The sequence below is a fragment of the Carica papaya genome, chromosome 5, assembly GCF_054855325.1.
Source record: "Carica papaya isolate Zhongbai chromosome 5, ASM5485532v1, whole genome shotgun sequence".
NCBI classification, from domain to species: domain Eukaryota; kingdom Viridiplantae; phylum Streptophyta; class Magnoliopsida; order Brassicales; family Caricaceae; genus Carica; species Carica papaya.
This window is the reverse complement of record NC_142313.1, coordinates 22,755,750-22,773,211: the sequence shown is the minus strand read 5'-3', so window position 1 is coordinate 22,773,211 and position 17,462 is coordinate 22,755,750. Positions and strand designations below refer to the sequence as shown.

At 34.9% G+C, this 17,462-nt stretch overlaps 1 protein-coding gene across 5 annotated transcripts in view; it reads right to left on the bottom strand.

The window, feature by feature from the left end:
- Nucleotides 1-567: 567 nt before the first annotated feature.
- The window catches only part of EDD1 (glycine-tRNA ligase), a 79,635-nt gene continuing 62,740 nt past the window's right edge, over nt 568-17,462 (bottom strand). For 2 of the 5 annotated variants that reach the window (XM_088219412.1, XM_088219414.1), the window contains exons 21-36: nt 17,017-17,079; nt 16,823-16,912; nt 16,658-16,744; nt 15,895-15,966; nt 15,732-15,790; nt 15,310-15,403; nt 14,811-15,029; nt 14,328-14,422; nt 9,443-9,533; nt 9,236-9,340; nt 8,843-8,881; nt 8,483-8,572; nt 3,960-4,061; nt 3,581-3,662; nt 2,002-2,087; nt 568-868 (exon numbers count right to left, since the gene is read on the bottom strand). In XM_088219412.1, coding sequence (XP_088075538.1) covers nt 770-868; nt 2,002-2,087; nt 3,581-3,662; nt 3,960-4,061; nt 8,483-8,572; nt 8,843-8,881; nt 9,236-9,340; nt 9,443-9,533; nt 14,328-14,422; nt 14,811-15,029; nt 15,310-15,403; nt 15,732-15,790; nt 15,895-15,966; nt 16,658-16,744; nt 16,823-16,912; nt 17,017-17,079 — 1,473 coding nt within the window. In that variant the 3' untranslated portion in view covers nt 568-769. Of the gene's footprint in view, nt 869-2,001; nt 2,088-2,138; nt 2,678-3,580; nt 3,663-3,959; nt 4,062-8,482; nt 8,573-8,842; nt 8,882-9,235; nt 9,355-9,442; nt 9,534-14,327; nt 14,423-14,810; nt 15,030-15,309; nt 15,404-15,731; nt 15,791-15,894; nt 15,967-16,657; nt 16,745-16,822; nt 16,913-17,016; nt 17,080-17,462 lie in introns of those variants that run through there. The other 3 variants (XM_088219413.1, XM_088219415.1, XR_015818963.1) reach the window with 3 other exon arrangements.

The following is a 17,462-nucleotide window of genomic DNA, read 5'->3' as shown; positions in this document are numbered from 1 at the left end:
GAGGGAGGATGAATTTGATTGCCACGTGTCTTTGAGGTTTTATACCTACCGTTAATCATGTGAAGAGGTAATGATAAGAATTTTCCACAAAGGAATTCTTTTTAGAGAATAACTAAAAGCACACACGGAACTAATGCCTGTATCATGCCAGAACTCTCCCAGTCTCAAAACTGCACACTTCATGTATTCTTCAGTTTATAAAAATTAATTGTACTCTACACATTTATTACATAATTAAATTAATTTTATTTAAACTTTTTAATCAACGGTCATAAATTTGCATTCTTACCTCTTAAGGAAGAAATGATAAAAATAACTTGGATGTAAAATTAATTTGGAATTCAAATGTTATTTTCATTAACATGTCCGTCATAATTATATTAAAACTGAAATTTCTGCCACATACTTCGATTCCATTTTCTTAGCAATAAAGGAATGCCCTCTAAATTTACAGAAGAAATATTTATATTCATAAAAAATCTATTTTTATCCTCAATGTAAACGTAAAATATATACTTGAACCTCAAAATTCAGCACCCGACAGTGTTACTTCTAAAAGAAAATTAGTAATCGAGAAGGGTCTGTTTATTGACATTGAGGTTACAAAACATGAAAAAATTATGCTAGTTTACAATTAAGAATATTTTATGATTTAAATATTCCCAAGTTTGAACTGAAAGTAGATAAATAATACCACCCGAACTCAACCCAAAATTGAATAAATAAATTTACTCTACACGAGTAGAGGTGAAAATGATCTCCAAAACTTCTAAAATCCTGGCAGAACAGAGAGGTCTGCTATGCCTTTCGGGAGGTCAGCAATTTTCTTGAGTAGAGCAAGTCTGTTCTTTCTGATTCTTTCATCATCCTGCAATTAATGTTCCGATCCGTTGATAAATTCAAGATTATGAGATAAAAGATGACGAATAGAAGCAAAATTAGCAACCAGTTGGTGTAAAATGAGCATTCCCAGATAATGAATAGAAGAAAAATTAGCAATCAGTTCGTGTACAATGAGCATTTCCAGATATATTACTCAAAAAATTGACAGAAAATGCCAACTCGATTGGAATTGAGTAAATTCTGTCCCTATTATTACAAACATACAATTCACAGGAGATAAAGAAATAGATTAAATCAAGTGCTTGTAGTCAATTTTCCAAGGAAAATTAGGTATGTACTATTACATATATTTACATATAAACAAATCAAACAAAGAGATGATAGGATTTAGAAAACTAACATGAAAACAGTTCAGTGTTTCTAAGCAAAATCAGTTTGCCTTAAATGTGAAAAAATTAACTTAGCAATATGTAATGAGCAAGTTATAACTTATATTTGGACCTATATGAAGTCTATCTTTCTTGGAATTGACTTGAAAGTATTTGAAAACCTCTTTAGTACCTAATCGTTTCATACAACTAATAGATTGTTCCAATTGATATGGTGAACTAATGGTTAGTAGCAGCCTATACCTTATTTTTGAAAGTCAGAAATTCTTGAAGCATATAAAGCTGTCTGATCATAAAAAGATTTCTTTTCCCCAAAAATGAATTTAGACACATAATTAAGCATCAATATCAATTGGTTTTGCTCCCTCAACCAACCATTTCATCTGGCAGATGAACAAGGAAGCATACATGTCCATGTTATATCTTGCTGAGTTTAACTACAAAAATTACACTAACAGAGGTTAGGACAACTCGGAGCCACTTTTCCAGTTCTTATCAAAACCAACACTTACTTAGGGTTGTTCATTAGTGAAGGTTATTATCAGTACTCTCTGTAAATCGTTGATATATGGTGATTGTGTAAATAGTATTAAAGATATCAAAGCAAAAGAGACTGACGTTTAGGGTTTGTGCGCATGTGTGCATGCAGAGTAGAAATGATGGAACATGAGAACTACATGAATTCAAATCGAACTTTCAACACTTCAGCAGTGGTAGATGGAAAGATCTTTACTCAACATTTTTCTATTGTATTTTGAAGAAAACATACCACCATCACAAATACGTGATTGAAAAAATCCTCGAGTGGTTGTAGTAGCTGTGAAGATATTTCAACAAACTCATCAACCTCAATACCTGAAAAAACAAGATATATTTTCAGGATACCCAACTCAAATACTAAAAGTTCTTTAAGCATAGTGAATACAGAGACAAACGAGGGCTTATTTGGAGCAAATTTTGTTCTTTTTCAAAATAAACTCCTAGTTATAGAAACAAATAAAAACATTTTCATGTAAAGTTTGACAGAAAGTAAAACATGTTTCTTGAAAAATTATTTTCAGCTCCTTTTAATTTAGAGAACATCCAGAACATGTTACGTGCTTTTCATAGAAAAAAGGGAAAGAAAGGTAAAAACCGGAAACAATTCTTTCAAACTAAACAAGAACTACATTTTCAAAAAAGTAGAAAGCACGTATGCTACAACAACATGCAATTTTTGAATGAAAAGCGAAGATTCTTAACTTGATATATGTTAAGGGACATTTGGTTCATGTTTGACACCTAGTTAGGCTAATTAGATAGGATAGTGTAAGACAGTGAGGTAGCATAGGATAAACTACCGATAGGTAAACTTACCCTATCACATGTTTGAGATATTTAGATAATGATTTAGTAGGATTGAATGATAACCAGAATATCCTCTTCACCTGCAAATCCTCTCCTCTCTAAACCCAAACATAAAAATAGACTAACATGAAGTATGCTTGTTCAACTAGGTAAAGCTAGAAACAAAAAGAATTTTCAAGACCAAGATGAAGCATAAGGTCCCTGAGAACAAAACAATATAAAATAGAAGAAGAACAAAAAATATCAAATAAATAACCAGGAGTAATACACAAAAGATTTGTTTTGGAACTTCAACAACATAAAACCAATCAGCATCAAAGGAAAGCAATTCACGGGTCAATACATGCATAAACATATACACAGATTGAAATCTCCTTTGCCAAACAAGTCTTTCCAACAATTCTTCTTCTTCTTCTTCTTCTTCTTCTTCTCTTGGAAGACTGGTACTGAGCTTGCAAGCAATACCGGGTATGACAAAATCAATCTGCAGAGAATTCTTTTTGTTTGTTGATGAGTTGGGTGAAGCATCGAAGGTACAAGGCAAACAAATTGAAGTAGAGACTTGTGGACGGTGGCAGACTTGTCGATTTGGGTTTCCTGGTTTTTCCTAGGGGTTCATTTGGTAAGGTCTCTTGGTTTTAATCCAAAGACGCAGTTTGAGTATGTGGTTTAGACAGAGGAAATGGAAGGAAGGTGGCTATGTCAGCAAGGAGAAGAAAAAATGGGGCTCGGAGAGAGGAAGGAGACATGAAGAAAGATAATAAGAAGCAAAAAGAAATAGGAAGCAAAAGGAAAAAGAAGCATATTTTGGTATTAAGTTAAACTAGCGACCAAAGTAGTGTCTTATTCTGATGATAATATAAACCCATTGCATAGTGTCTTAACCTACTTAAAAAAAAGGTTCCCAAATATTGGGTAATGATGCTAAGGGGCCTTCTCCACCCCTTGCCTTACCCTAACTACCATAAGAAAAGTGGCCTTGGATGAGAAAGAACAATTACCTGGGTAAACGTTGTTTTCAATTGCCGTAAAAGTGCTCCACAGAGCAACCTCTTCATTTGTCTCAAATGCAGCCTCATCCACCTTACAAGATTATTTAAAAGCATTACAAGAATGTAAAGCCAAATAAACTGTTGACAGAAAACAGCAAAATATGCCAAAGATATATCTAAACAATGCATTATACATGTCTGACACTAGTCATATCCTTCCGTGATAGTAGTTCCCACTCACCATGAAAAGGACCTCAATAAATGATTATGACCCCATCAAAGAATGCAGAGAATGATCTGAACCTCATAGTTTTTGGACAAGCTAAAGACAAAAGCCAGACCTGCTTCAAGATCTGAGAAAATTCCTTTCAAATTTAAACAAAAGTACCTTCAATTCAACATCCACATCTTTTCCGCGGACAATTCTGGTTGGACGAGAATATGCTTCTACAATCTTTGGAAAAAGCTCACCCCTAGACAAAGTTTCCATCTGCATGTCAAACAAGAATTATAAAGGGAAAAGGTTTCCTATAAAGACTATATTTACATAACAAGGCAAGCATAAAGGTATGCACAAAGCTCAATTTCCTCAGTAGATCCCCACCCACCAGTTGAAAAGAGGAGAAATCAAGAGTACCTTCGTCAAAGACCATTTGAAAATAAAAGCTGATTTCAAGTGAGATATTAACTGCTGGACTATTTCATTTTCTTCCTTAAGTATCAGGTAGATGACTGCACAAAGTTTTCTAACTTTCTTAAATAAAAAGAAAAGCTCAATATGGAGTTGCAAAATCATATTTCTCAATCCATATACATTCAGAACAGAGAATAGGTTTTGCAGAGTTGATATTTGGAATGCTAAAAGCTAAGCAATCAACTGGGATTTTGTAGGCACTATTACCAAGATTAGAAACTTCCTTGGCAATTTTGTATTAGAGATGTTCAGAACTTTTACAGGGGGGTTAATAAGGAAAGATAAAAATTTCTGACTTGTTGGCTTCCCTATGGTAGTAACATAAAACCGTAAGAAGCTTCAGTTACTATCACTGAAGTTAATAATGCACTTTAGTGGTCCATAGTGGAATGGCAGAGGCAAAATTCCGTAACAGATAATACCAGCTAGAATTGGTGAATTCTACTCAAGATTTGTTGATACCATCTAATACAGAGCTTACCAGCTGATATATTGGAATAGAATAGTACCAAACAAAATATGCTTGGTATACGTTTTTGTACTTGAAAATTAAATTTAATGCTCGAATTCATGTATGACAACTAGACAAAATTTTTTCGTTTTAATGTTTTTATATTTATTTTAGTATGATATATTTTCATTTTGTACTTTGAATTATGAGTTGGATTTACTTAATATATTTGTAAGTTAGATGTTTAAACATGATCTAATTTTTTTAAAAAGTACCTTTCTAATGCTTAATATGAAGTCCTTTTTTCGACAAAAATATCAATATTATTAGTACTATTATTATCAGCGAAAATTCCTGATTCATTTCTCAAACTTTGGCTAATTTTTCATTTTAGTGCCAAAGGAATCGTTTCTTACAAATTAATCATCAATGCTTTTGTTGTTCTATATCATTGACGCTGTTTAGTTTTTAACAAAAAATAAAAGGGGGTAAAATCTTATTTAAGAGAAAAACTTAAGACTAATTTGAAAATTAGGGAAAAAAAAAATGTCTATTTTCATTATAAAAAGGCGTGACAGAAGTTGCCACTTCTAAGTTAAAAAAAGTCATCTCTGTTTTGGGCCCTCACCTCAACCTCCATATGCTTGGCGTCAATTTCACTCTCAACTATACGTGCAACTACATTGCCAACCTCCTTCCACCGTGTGTATGCCACATACTCGACTTGGACCTCATCCTCAATGGCATCGCCATGCTGGCAGCCAGGTTGCTTCCCAATGACATTTTGGCAGCTCTTGAATACTGCACACCAACTTCACCTCCTATCTAACCCAGCTTTTGGTTGAACCCATCTCTCTCCTTCAACCTCACAGCTCGGAGAATAGAGCCCTGGTGCTTTCAACAAAGAGTGGACAGCCAGAGAGCAGGGAATGGAAGCAGAGATATTTTAGGGAATTTGGGATTATAGGTTCTTATTAGGAAAATCAATCACGTAAATAAAGGGGAAATAAAGGGTACTTGAAAGGGAATTTGGGATTATAGGTTCTTATCAGGAAAATCAATCACGTAAATAAAGGGGAAATAAAGGGTACTTAAAAGGGAATTTAAAAAAAAGAAACCAGAGGGAATCGAGAGGGATAAAGGTAGCTTTGGGGAGAAAGGGAGAGGCTCCAACGTGAAGATTAGGGTCTGCTCTAGCTTGCTTTCAACCTAAGCAATTGAAACATGTAAATCTTTTCAACAGATTTTAGTTTTTTTTGAGCAATTGGGATGAATCTTGCAAATGTCTATTAAAAATTTGTAAATAAATTTTCTCTTTATTGAATTTTTATTTACACTTCTTAATTTAAAATATTTGGATAGATGTAGCAGAAGATTAGACAGAGTTTTAGTAGAAAACTAAATACAAATCAGACCAATAAAAAGAAAAGGTTTTCAAGTCATGGAAGTCGACTATAATTTTTCTTTACATGAAGATTTCCTTGAAAATATCATTTTGTATAGAAATTGGACTTTTACAAGAAGTCGAATTTATTGATACATATCTACATAGGAATTGGATGTCTACGATAAGTCAGATTCCGACACTTTCCTTCAAATTGGTTTGAAGATGTTGAGCAAACCAAGTTTGGAACTCAATTTTTCGAAAGTCTTACTAGGTAATGTCTTGGTGAAAATATATGCAATTTGATGGGAAAATTGAATGTGCCACAAGGATAATCTTCTTGAGTTTATTTTCTCTTCAACAATCTGACTATCAATCTCTACATATTTAATTCGATCATGATGAACAAAGTTCTTTTCTACATTTATTGTAAATTGACTTTCATAAAACATTTTCATAGGCTCTGAAGAAGGAATTCTCAGTTCACCCAATACCCTCTATAGCTATATTTCTTCACAGATATCATATGCTAAAACTTTAAACTCAGCCTCAGTACTACTTTTTGATATCATTGACTGCTTTTTACTTTTTCAAGTAACTAGCTTTCTCCAAATACATGCACAGTATGCAAAGGTGGATCTTCTATCAGTTATAGGATCAAATTAGTCTGCATCAATATATATTTCAATTTCTTGACTTCTGTATTCTTTTTAAATAGTTCTTTTCCAATTTTCATTTTTTGATACTTGAGAATCCGAAATATTATCTTTATAAGTTCTTCAGTTAAGTTATTCATGAATAAACTTACTATATTGAAGGCAAAACTGATATCTGGTATGCTATGTGAAAGATAAATCAATTTACTCACTAAAGACTAGCAGCGTAGTTGGGACACCGCGAGAGGCTGGATCCGGCAATGAAGGTCGATCCTAATGGATGTGCTGAGTTCGTGGTAGTCGATAGCTTGGGTTGTCGTGGCCGAAAATAAAGGCTGGGCACCCTTTAGGATTTTTTTACTTCGGCAATGATGACTCAGTAGGATTTGTGAAAGAATTTAGAGTTTCTTAACCGAATTCTGGTACCATGTGAAGAATGGTTAAATGTGTCTTTTACTAAATATTAGAACTCTATATATATAGATTTTCTAGGATAAAAATGAAATAAATAATTAACTACAATTAATTACATCGGATGTATTATATACTTATACCTTTTAATCTAATTCATACTTTTTTAACCGATACAATTTGGTATAATTTATTTGAGACAATACAGTTTCTCAAGACATTTGATTTTTCGTCCTCAAAAAATCTTCTTCTCCAATGAATCTACTACTTCACTGAAAATATTATTTTACCCAATTGAAGTAGGTACAGAAGAAAAAACCCTCTCAGTCTTAATTTGAATATTCAATTATTTTACCCAATTGAAAAAGGTGCAGAAGAAGCTTCATAGGTTCAAATTGAATGATTTGATGACAAAATCTTTCACATGTTCCATCGTGCTTCAGTAGCCATACGAGCAGAGGGCAACATAAGGGGGAAGGGGAAGAGCCGATTGAAGAAGATGAAAGAGGATGAAAGTTGATGATTTAGGATTATTAGAGTTTTATTATTTCAATTATTATTTTTTAATTGTTTTTGTGATTCATATATATATTTTTTCCTTTCCAAAACAAACCTCAAGCCAATTCCATTTTTTCCATCCAATTCTAAATAATGTTAACCTTTTACAATAACGTTCAAAAGTTGAAGAATTAAATTGTAACAATTAGGACTAAAATGAAAAATTGGACAAAGTCTCGGATGCGTACATGCCCTTATTATTATTATGTATATATGTTTTCATATATTTTTTCAAATAAATTAGAAAATAACAATAAAGCTGGTGCAACAGAACTTATAAATATCAGTATTACTTCTCATCAACTAAAACCGAGACGTCAACGAGTACAGTATTTAGTACTTTTGTTACTATCACAGGTTAAGCCTTTTGTCTCCCACTTGAAAGGAAACAAGTATACACTTACAGCCTATTCGGTTAAACTCCCAATCAAATTGTATAACAATCTTTTCTTTTATTTAATTACTATAATATCCTTGATATATAAAATTGCATGATATTTTCATATTTGATTCAATTTGGCTTCTAATGTCAGTTCTTTGGAGCTACATTTCAAATTCCTGTCCGCAGGAATTCAAACTTGGAATAGAAATTAATTAAGAAATGAATAGTCTCATATTATACATATCAAGAATACTTAAACAAGAGAATGTAAAAGAAATTAAACCGAAGCTGAAGCATAGTGGAAAGAAAAGTTTATCTGAAACAGAAATTTACAAGTTGCAAGAGGAAATAAGTACGGTAGCAATACAGGCTTACTTTAGAGGCTGTTCTTGCTGCTAGACAAGGCAAGTTTGCACGCTCCGCGAGGACAGAACGCATAATCTCTGGATTTATTCCCTTGTCAATCTGTAACAAAATGGTAGTATATTGGACGGACAACCATCTACTTCCATATAGAAGAATGGTAAAAATCTTGGTTACAGAGGTATATTCTAGTTACCGGACTACCAATCTGGATTTCTATGAAGAAACAAAACATAAAAAGATAAACTTCAAAGAAAAGAACATGGTTAAAAATTTACGCCTCCTAACATCATACATACATCATGTTCAACAAAACAAAAGGACGTAGTAAACAAACTAGGTAGAATGGTACTATGTGAATGTTATCCATACCAGAAATTGCTCTAATCTCCGGGTAACAAATTGGTATACCTAAATCATAAAAAGAAGAGAAGCTCAATTATCACATACTGTAAGCAAATCAAGCAAAATATTAATAGCACAAAGAGGAAGCACGTTAAGTGGCATTAAACCCATATTTGATCGATCTACAGAGTCAGAATCTAATTTACTGCTGAGGAATTCATAATATAGATGTGGCCTAAGCAAAATTTGTTTAGGCACTTTTGTGGATCTTGATTGAGAAAACTTCACTGGTGGGAAATGAGTTGACCTTTTCAGGACCTTGTGACTAATAAACACATTAAGGTTGAAAGTAAACCTGGAGGGACAATCACGTGAAACTACTACTCTCTTATAATGAAAAGAAAATTGCTTCATTCTCACATCTTCTAATATGCCTGAATCAACATCAATTGGTTGTACATCAGCAGCAAACTCCAGAGCATGTTTCAAGTCCATATTTTTATCCTGCTCCACCAATATTTGGACCTGTTTAATTTATGCTTAAAAATACATTTAGTTAAAGCTCAAAGCAATATAATCATTCTATATACTTCATTTCTTTGTAAAACATCTCACTTATTTACTTACAAGACCATAAGAGATTCTTCTCAGGCCAAATGGATCATTAGTAGAACTAGGTTGACAACCAGCAGCAAAGAGGCCAACAAGACTATCTAACCTGAAACATTAGGCATCATGTAAGTTACACGTAAAGGAGCACTGTATGAGAGTTAAGGGGAAAAATGCATTGAAAATTTTGAAGAAAACATGCAGGCGCACCACATGTGTTTTCAAGAATAATGAACTACAAGTAGAAGGATTAGGCATCCTCCAAAGAAAAGAAACAGAACCCAGACAAAAACAGGAAGAAAAAAATGAGTGTTTAACATAAAAGAGCCTCCCAGCTCCTATAGAAACTAAACAATGGTATTCTGGAAGTCATGTGTCTAGCACACACAGAGGCCTAAAACACCACCATATATCCTCCCTTGCATTGTGTTCCAACCATAAAAGCCAACACCAAGAAAAAAGAGAACCAGGCCATAAAAGTTTAAGCACCTCCATCTGCAACCAACTCGTCAGAAGGATGGATGTGAGAATTTCCAGGGTAAGATGGCAAACAAACATGTTTCCCTCCTCTGTGAGCACCCTTTCAGATGGATTGATAACCAACACCTTAATAATACTGTAAAAAGCTAACACCATAATTGCCACAGAACCTCATAAGGTAGGAACAAAAAAGAATTATTCTTCTAAGGACTTCCATTTCCATGGCACAAACATATGGAGAGATAATTCTATTTAGTCTGTAAACCTAATTGATATACTTACCAAACTGATTTCATTTATATCTCCTTCCATAGAAATTTATTTCAAACAGTATGACAATCAAGTTGTCATATACACTGTTCCACACTCTCCCTCAAGCTGGTAAACAGACATTGTCTGTTCTCAACCTGACAATGACTGCCTATAAGATTGAATTCTGTAAAGTACATCTGCAAGTTGAGAGTTGGTAGACACATGGGGTGCACAAATTAAAACATTGTCTAGCTTCTCTCAAAAGGGAAATCAATTTTTTCTAAGCCTGGGAATGCTTCTTGAGGGTAGAATGACATCGTATAAAGCAAGAAAATGCTTTGTGAACATGAGAAAATAATTGGATTGTGAATCAGGAGAGAAATCCCCAAAAAGGGGGAGAAAATCCCCCGAGTGAGGGAGAAAAATCCCCCAAGAAGCTCTAGTTGATCTTTTCGGCTTGATTTGTGTCGTATGATCAAAATATATGGAATTTGAGACTCAAATTTGGCTTAGCACTAGCCAAGACATATAAGAAGTGTGTGAAAAAAGAAAAATGTCCACAAAAGAAATTTTGAGAGAAATAAAGCCAAACCCAAGAGGCATACACATGGAGGACAGTTTTGATCTTTTGGGCTTGTTTGGGCCATAAGTGGGCAAAATGGATTCGGGAAGTCCAAACCAAAACCATATGATAGCTGCCTGCTTGAGGAACACGTGAAACAAAAAGTTTGCTAAACAAATATTAAGAATTGAGCAAGTTATGGGGTTTTGAAGTAAGGGTCTGGGCATGGACCTAACTTTGTGCGTGGTTTGGATCTTCTAGGCCTTAGGTGAACTTTCCATTAGCCAAATGTGATCTTGTTGAGCCTAAATTTTGGTCAGCAAGCAGCTGAAACCATGACGAGCAAGTGAAGATAAAATGGGCCGGAAACTCATAAGAATCAAAGGAGTTATGGCTGTTCGAAGTAAAGGCATGAGCATGGAGTGCGGTTTTGGGTCTTAAGGGTTTAGGTGGGCATAAGGTGGTGCAAATCAGCTGGGATTGAGCCAAAATTTGGCATGGAAGCTCCTGGAAAGAGGACACACCGATGTATGAAATCTGGATAAGTATAGAACTCTCTGGAGTTCCTTAAGGGTGAAGGAAAGGGAAAAGAGGGAAGAAAAGGATAAACTCAAGGAATTGAGGCGGTAACCTCACAATTTGCCACCTAAACCTCCCTTGGCCGACTCTTTTGGCTTTCCTCCCTTATAAATAGGAGTGGGGAGATGGGAAATGAATTCTGGAGTGAAGGAGAGCAAAGTTAGAGAGAGAAAGAAGAGAGAGAGAGAAAAGAGAAGAAAAAGAGAGAAAAATGGCGCGTGCCTAAGAAAGGTGAGAGAAATTGAGGGAATTTGAGAATTTTTTCTTGAGGAAACTTTGTCCAAATCTTGAGAGGAAGAGAGAGGAAGGAAAAAGGAAAGGAGAAAACCAAAAAAAGAAGAGAAAAAGGAGAGGGAAAGCTCACGGCCGACCGAAGGAAGGCCCACGGGCTTAAGGTGAGTTTTCCCCTTCATTTTAATTCCGTTTCTATTGAAATTTTGAGGATGATTTTTAAGAGATATGAAGAGTATTTTTGAGGTTAGGTAGTGCTCAAAACATCTTGAAACTCTACTGAAATTCCAGGAGAAAAAAGTAGAAAAACTAAGCCGGGACTCTATTGACGTCAAGGTTGTGTGTGATACAAGATAAGCCCGTTCAAACCTTTTTTTTCAGAAATTTAATTCCATGTGAGGAGGATATTTTTTAAGTTAAAAATTATTGGTATTCCAAAGGGAAAACTCTACCGAAAATTGAGTAAAAAATTGAGAAAAACTAAGGGAAGACTCTACCTGTTTGAATATAGGAAATTAAAGTTTTCATAAAAGGAGACTTAGCCCAAATACACAGAGAAATTTAGAGGTTTTATAGAGGAGACTCTACCCGAGTTAACATTTGAGTTAAGAGTATACAAAGAAGGGTCAGTTCAAGAACTGAGGTAAGTGGGTATTGTGATCGCATAGCCTACGTAGTTTTCAAAGTATTTTCAGTTAGGATATTAAGGAGATATTATGATTGCATAGCTTATGTGTTTTCATTAGTATTTTATACGTATTTTTATATATAAAGTGCAAGTATTTTGTGAAAGTACTATTATATTTTAAGTTTTATTTTACCCAAGGATTTTGAAAAGTAATTTTAATATGTGTGCATCACTCGTTATCGAGGCAAACCGTTCTGAAAGCACCTGATGATGCTAGACTTCAATGTGCTCCTATATAACGTCATTTTTTGGTGTAGTAGGAAAGTAATAAATATGTACTCATACATAACAATTCCGCTTTCGAGTGTATGGGGATGTGTTAAGTGTTAAGTGTTAAGTGTTAAGTGTGCGCCTATGCATGCATGGCAGTAGGAAGATGTGATTAGTCCTCTATAACAGTGATGTAATGTGGCTCATTGTATAATATAGCGAAGGGCATCCGTCTTCTAATTATAGGACATGTGACTCGTTGTACAATGTGGCGCACTGTACATGTTGAGTGATCTGGTACATATGAGAGTGTAGCTTATTGTACAATGTAATAATGTGTTTTCTGAATCGTGATTCCGACTTCAGTTTTGTACTGTGCATCTGTTCTCAGTGAAAGTGAATATGTTTTCGAGAAAATATATAACATATATATGGTTTGATGAGTGTAAAAGCTATATATATTGCATGTATTAACTGTGTTATCACGATATATACTTACTGAGATAGTGTATCTCACTCCTTCATCATCTTTCAGATAGTGAAGATTCCGCTTCAAAATAGTTAGTGATACACAAGAGAAATTGAGAAGTTAGTCTCAGGAATTTAGGTTACCATTATGTTCTTTGTATTATAAGAAAAAGAAAAATTTTCAAGGTTCGTATGTATGTATCTGATATACATGTTTCAATAAATGTAACATTTCTACACACTTTGTGTATCAATGAAAAGTTAAGTTCTATTATTTGATTAAGTGTAAAGTATAAGTGTGCTCCAAACACGCCCTATAAGAGGGTGCCATTCGCGACAGGCAGAGAGTCGCAGACGGCAGTCACAAACGGTGGAAGGTGGTTGGCAGATGACGGGTGAAAAACAGTGGGTGGTAGGCAGCGGGCAGCGGGCAGCAGGCAACAGGCAATAACGGGTGAAAGGCGGGCGTCACAGAGGAATTGGCTGGCGGAGGGCAGCTAGCAGCGGTTGCCTAGTAGTAGAGAACAGCTAGCTGGCAGCGGGCAGTGACAGGTTGGTAGTGAGGAAGGCTAGCTAGTGGAGGCCACAGCCTAGTGGTGGTAAAGGGCAGATGCCAGCTGCCAGCTGGTGGCAGATGGTGGCGTGTGGTAGCCAGTATGAGGCTGAGGATGGGGGCAGCTGGTGGCGTGGTACGCCAGTGTGACAGCCGATGTCCGGTGGACGACAATGGCAACGATTGGATAAAGTGAAAGAAATGAGAATGTATTATTTTTTTAGTTGATTAAAGGTAATTTTGAAACAAAAAATGTTGACAGCTCAAGTCAATTTTCAAAAGTTAGTATTTTTACATTTTGTGTTTAACATATCAAAAACATATTTTTGGTTTTGATTTTGACCACAAGTGGTTTTATTTTACGTGTTTGGTTGAAAAACATTTCCCAAACGCAGAAATTGCAGGTAGAAGCTGCAGCCAAACAGGTACTTAATACATAAAAAGAAATTCTTAGAAAAGAAAGTTGTTACAAATAGGATTAAGATGCTAAGGTGTCCTTCAACCACAGAACAAAAAAGAAAAGAAACGAAACAAATCAATAAGAAAAAATAGCTTTCTTATCCCTTTCAGAAGTAGATGAGGGCATCTGCCAATGGGCCCTTGCCTGAAAAGGAGAAGATTTTTTCGTCCCAGATTATGAACAGTTATTGCTCACAATTAGCATCCTCTCCAACCAAGTTTGGCAAAAAATGAATTTTACCATTCACAAGCTATAAATTTATAAGCACAAATTCCTCATTAATCAGGGTACATATTAAGTCCAAAAGCAAATATTATGCCAAGAATATTATCACCTGCTGATAATAAAATAGCATTAACAGAACTGAAAATTAAGCAACCAATACTATGCACAGGAAAATAAACTTGTGGTCCAAATTACCTATCAGCTATTGCCAAAACTATCCCCACATCAGTTTTCGGAAGCAAATCTCCAGAAAATCGGGGAAGTGTGATCTCTAACAAGGCCTCTGCAACCTGCTAGGTATAAGCACAGACAGGGAAAAGAATCGTTAGAACTAAAAACATGGTTCTGCATCTGGTAGAAAATTGAAGTAGGAGATATTTTGCACAAGTTAATGGAGAAAAGAATTACTGCAATTGTGACTATGCAGATGCATGTGCAACATGCAAGCATGCACAGAAATGACCCAAGAGAACTATAACCTTCATTAAATTCGTAACAGATAGTTCCTGAATAAGATGATAAATATCGAAAGATAAAGAATTTATATGTTTACATGCCCGATGGAGCAAAGGATTAGCGCCCTGGTATGTGCACAGGCACTAAGAGAAGGAATAGATAATAAAAATAAATATTTGTGTTGCACAGAACATGTGCATGCACGCATTGATATCTAACAACCTCTTTTGAATAGCCATCTCTAAGAGCATAATGACGGGCCATTATTCCAGCAAGTGAAGTGAATTCTGTGACAACTGCAGTGGCAAGATCGGACATAGCAAGAGATGCAGCATCCTTGATGAGCTGAAGCATTTCTTCTTTGATTCCCAAAGCCAAACTTAGTTTGGTGATCATGTTTTCAACACGGATCATTTTGTCCAGCATTGTTCCAAGCTTTTCCTGTTATTTCAAATGATCTATACATCAGCATGGAACAGCATAAAAGTTAGCAATTTCATGTGATGTCAGCACCTTCAAACAACATGAAAATTTATCATGTATAAGTAGTTGTTTTCCATTTTGACACAATGAGTAAGGGATCCATTTACCAGCAACTAAAATAGACAATGTCAAACAAACACTGACTTCCAAAAATAAAAAAAGAGACTGTAGACATTCCATCGATCAGTTAGTTCATGAGTCACTCATCCAGTAATCTTTATGCGTCTGAAAACCTTACATGGAAAAGAATTCCTTTCAGTTGACTACGAAATTCCCTAAATCTCTTACGCGTATCCATCTCATAGAAAAACTTGGCATCTTCATAGCGAGCCCTGCAAGAATAAATGAGACACATGGTTCATTGGCTAAGCTCTACATAGGAAGATAACAAATTCGTGCTTGATAACCAAAGTCTTAGCTCATGCCAATAATGGAGAAAGAACGAAAGTGTGATTAACTGGCTCTCCAAGAATGCACAAATCTTTCAAATAGAAGACGTATCAAACTCATCTCTCTATAAATTTGTAATAAAAGTAAACAAAACTAGAAGAATGATGTTCAGATGATGCATCTTTTTGATTTTGGTGTTTAACTGGACTTAAACCCTGGCACAAGAACAACATATTTTCTGCTAAAGAAAAAAATACAGCCCATCCTGACCTGAGTACAGCTTCATTTCCCTTTCTCACTACCTCCTCATTGATTGCTCCATTTGCGACCTGAAAATGAGTCCTGCCTTCAATTATCATACATGAAGAATTTCAACTTGTTCCTCCAGAACAGACAATTTACAAAACATAAATAGATTGCAAGCAAGCCTCACAGCAATGAAATATGGTAAAAGTCTTCCATTATCATCAGTAAGAGCAAAATACTTCTGGTGCTTCTGCATAACCTGCATGATTGTCCATAGCAGTTAAGACTTGATGTAACTAATCAACTTAAAGCACAAAAATAGTAGCACATACACTATAATTAATAGATTCCAGAAGCAAAAGCAGCCATTTATTTTACACTTCAAAGAAGTATACTTGATAATAGTTGGTGTAATCTCAAAGGTACAAAAGTAATAGCACATACACAATCATTAGCAACCCCAAAACTAAAAGGAGTAATTCCCTTTACACTTCAAAAAAGGTAAATTACACAATAATTGGTGCAATGTCAAAAGTATAGATCCTGAGTAACAAATACTGCCAGTAAGGTCCTTGAAACTAAACAAGCATAACTTGAACATGATTGATTAAATAAACATATTAATGCTTCTTAGCTGTATGCAGCTTCCTACTTGGTAAACTGCATCAGGATGAAAGAAATGAAGATTATAAACCATCATTCAACTGATTTAGAACATCAAAGTTTTGCAGTTTGCTAATACAAACTTTAAACAAATTCAATAGGATGACTTGAGGAAATAAGACATTCCTGGCACTTCTTTTCATAAAAAACATTCCCAATATTCTAATGGAAAAATATGATGCGACATAGAGTAATGTCATTACAGAACTTCTGATACAAGTTTTGCTAAGGTGAGAGATGTGCTTAACAAAATACTTTACAAGCAAATACGAATATGTAAAGATTACCATAGTTAACAGATCTTCTGGAAGCTCTAAGAAGGATTCTTTAAATTTCCCAAGTACTGGAACAGGTGCCTCAACAAGATTTATGACCTGAAGTAATCATAACAGGTAACTTTAAAAAATGAACTTATGTAATGTAGCAGACCAAATAAAATACCAATTTCTCACCTCATTAACCAAGCTGTCCTGAAGAACAACATGCCCATTGACACTTTTGGCTAATTCATTTGAGTGCTTCAGAATTGTTGTTTTTCGGTCCTGCAAGTTTGCTTCCTTAGTCACTTGCATAGACAAGAAATATCACACAATTGATATTAAAATCAACTCAGACAGAAAAAATAGTGGAGATTCCAGTATGATACCTCAATTCCAAAGTTAATTCCAGCATTATTCATTAGATCCCCATAAGCTTCAGCACATTGCACCTGTAATTTTCTTGGAAGCATATAAATGCATCTTATGCATGGTATATAAAAGTCAAAATATATGCAAATAAGCACATGTAAATGCATGCATGAATGTCAAAACACCTAGTGGAAACTTTGCAACCCATAAACCTCTTCAAAAGATGAATTCATCTCACAGCTGGTTAGCATGTAATAAGATCTTGTCATAAGTGATCACCAGGTGGTCAGATTATAACGGAAGTAACATCGTAGAACACATTTTCTCCATGTTAGTTGCCTGGTTTGGATTTTAGCAGATTGGTGCAAAGACAAATAGAATTGATGCTAAAGATTCACCGTCAGGTTTACATGGCAAGTAATTAAAGATAGGAAGCAAGAAGACAGTAGGAAATTGAACTGGA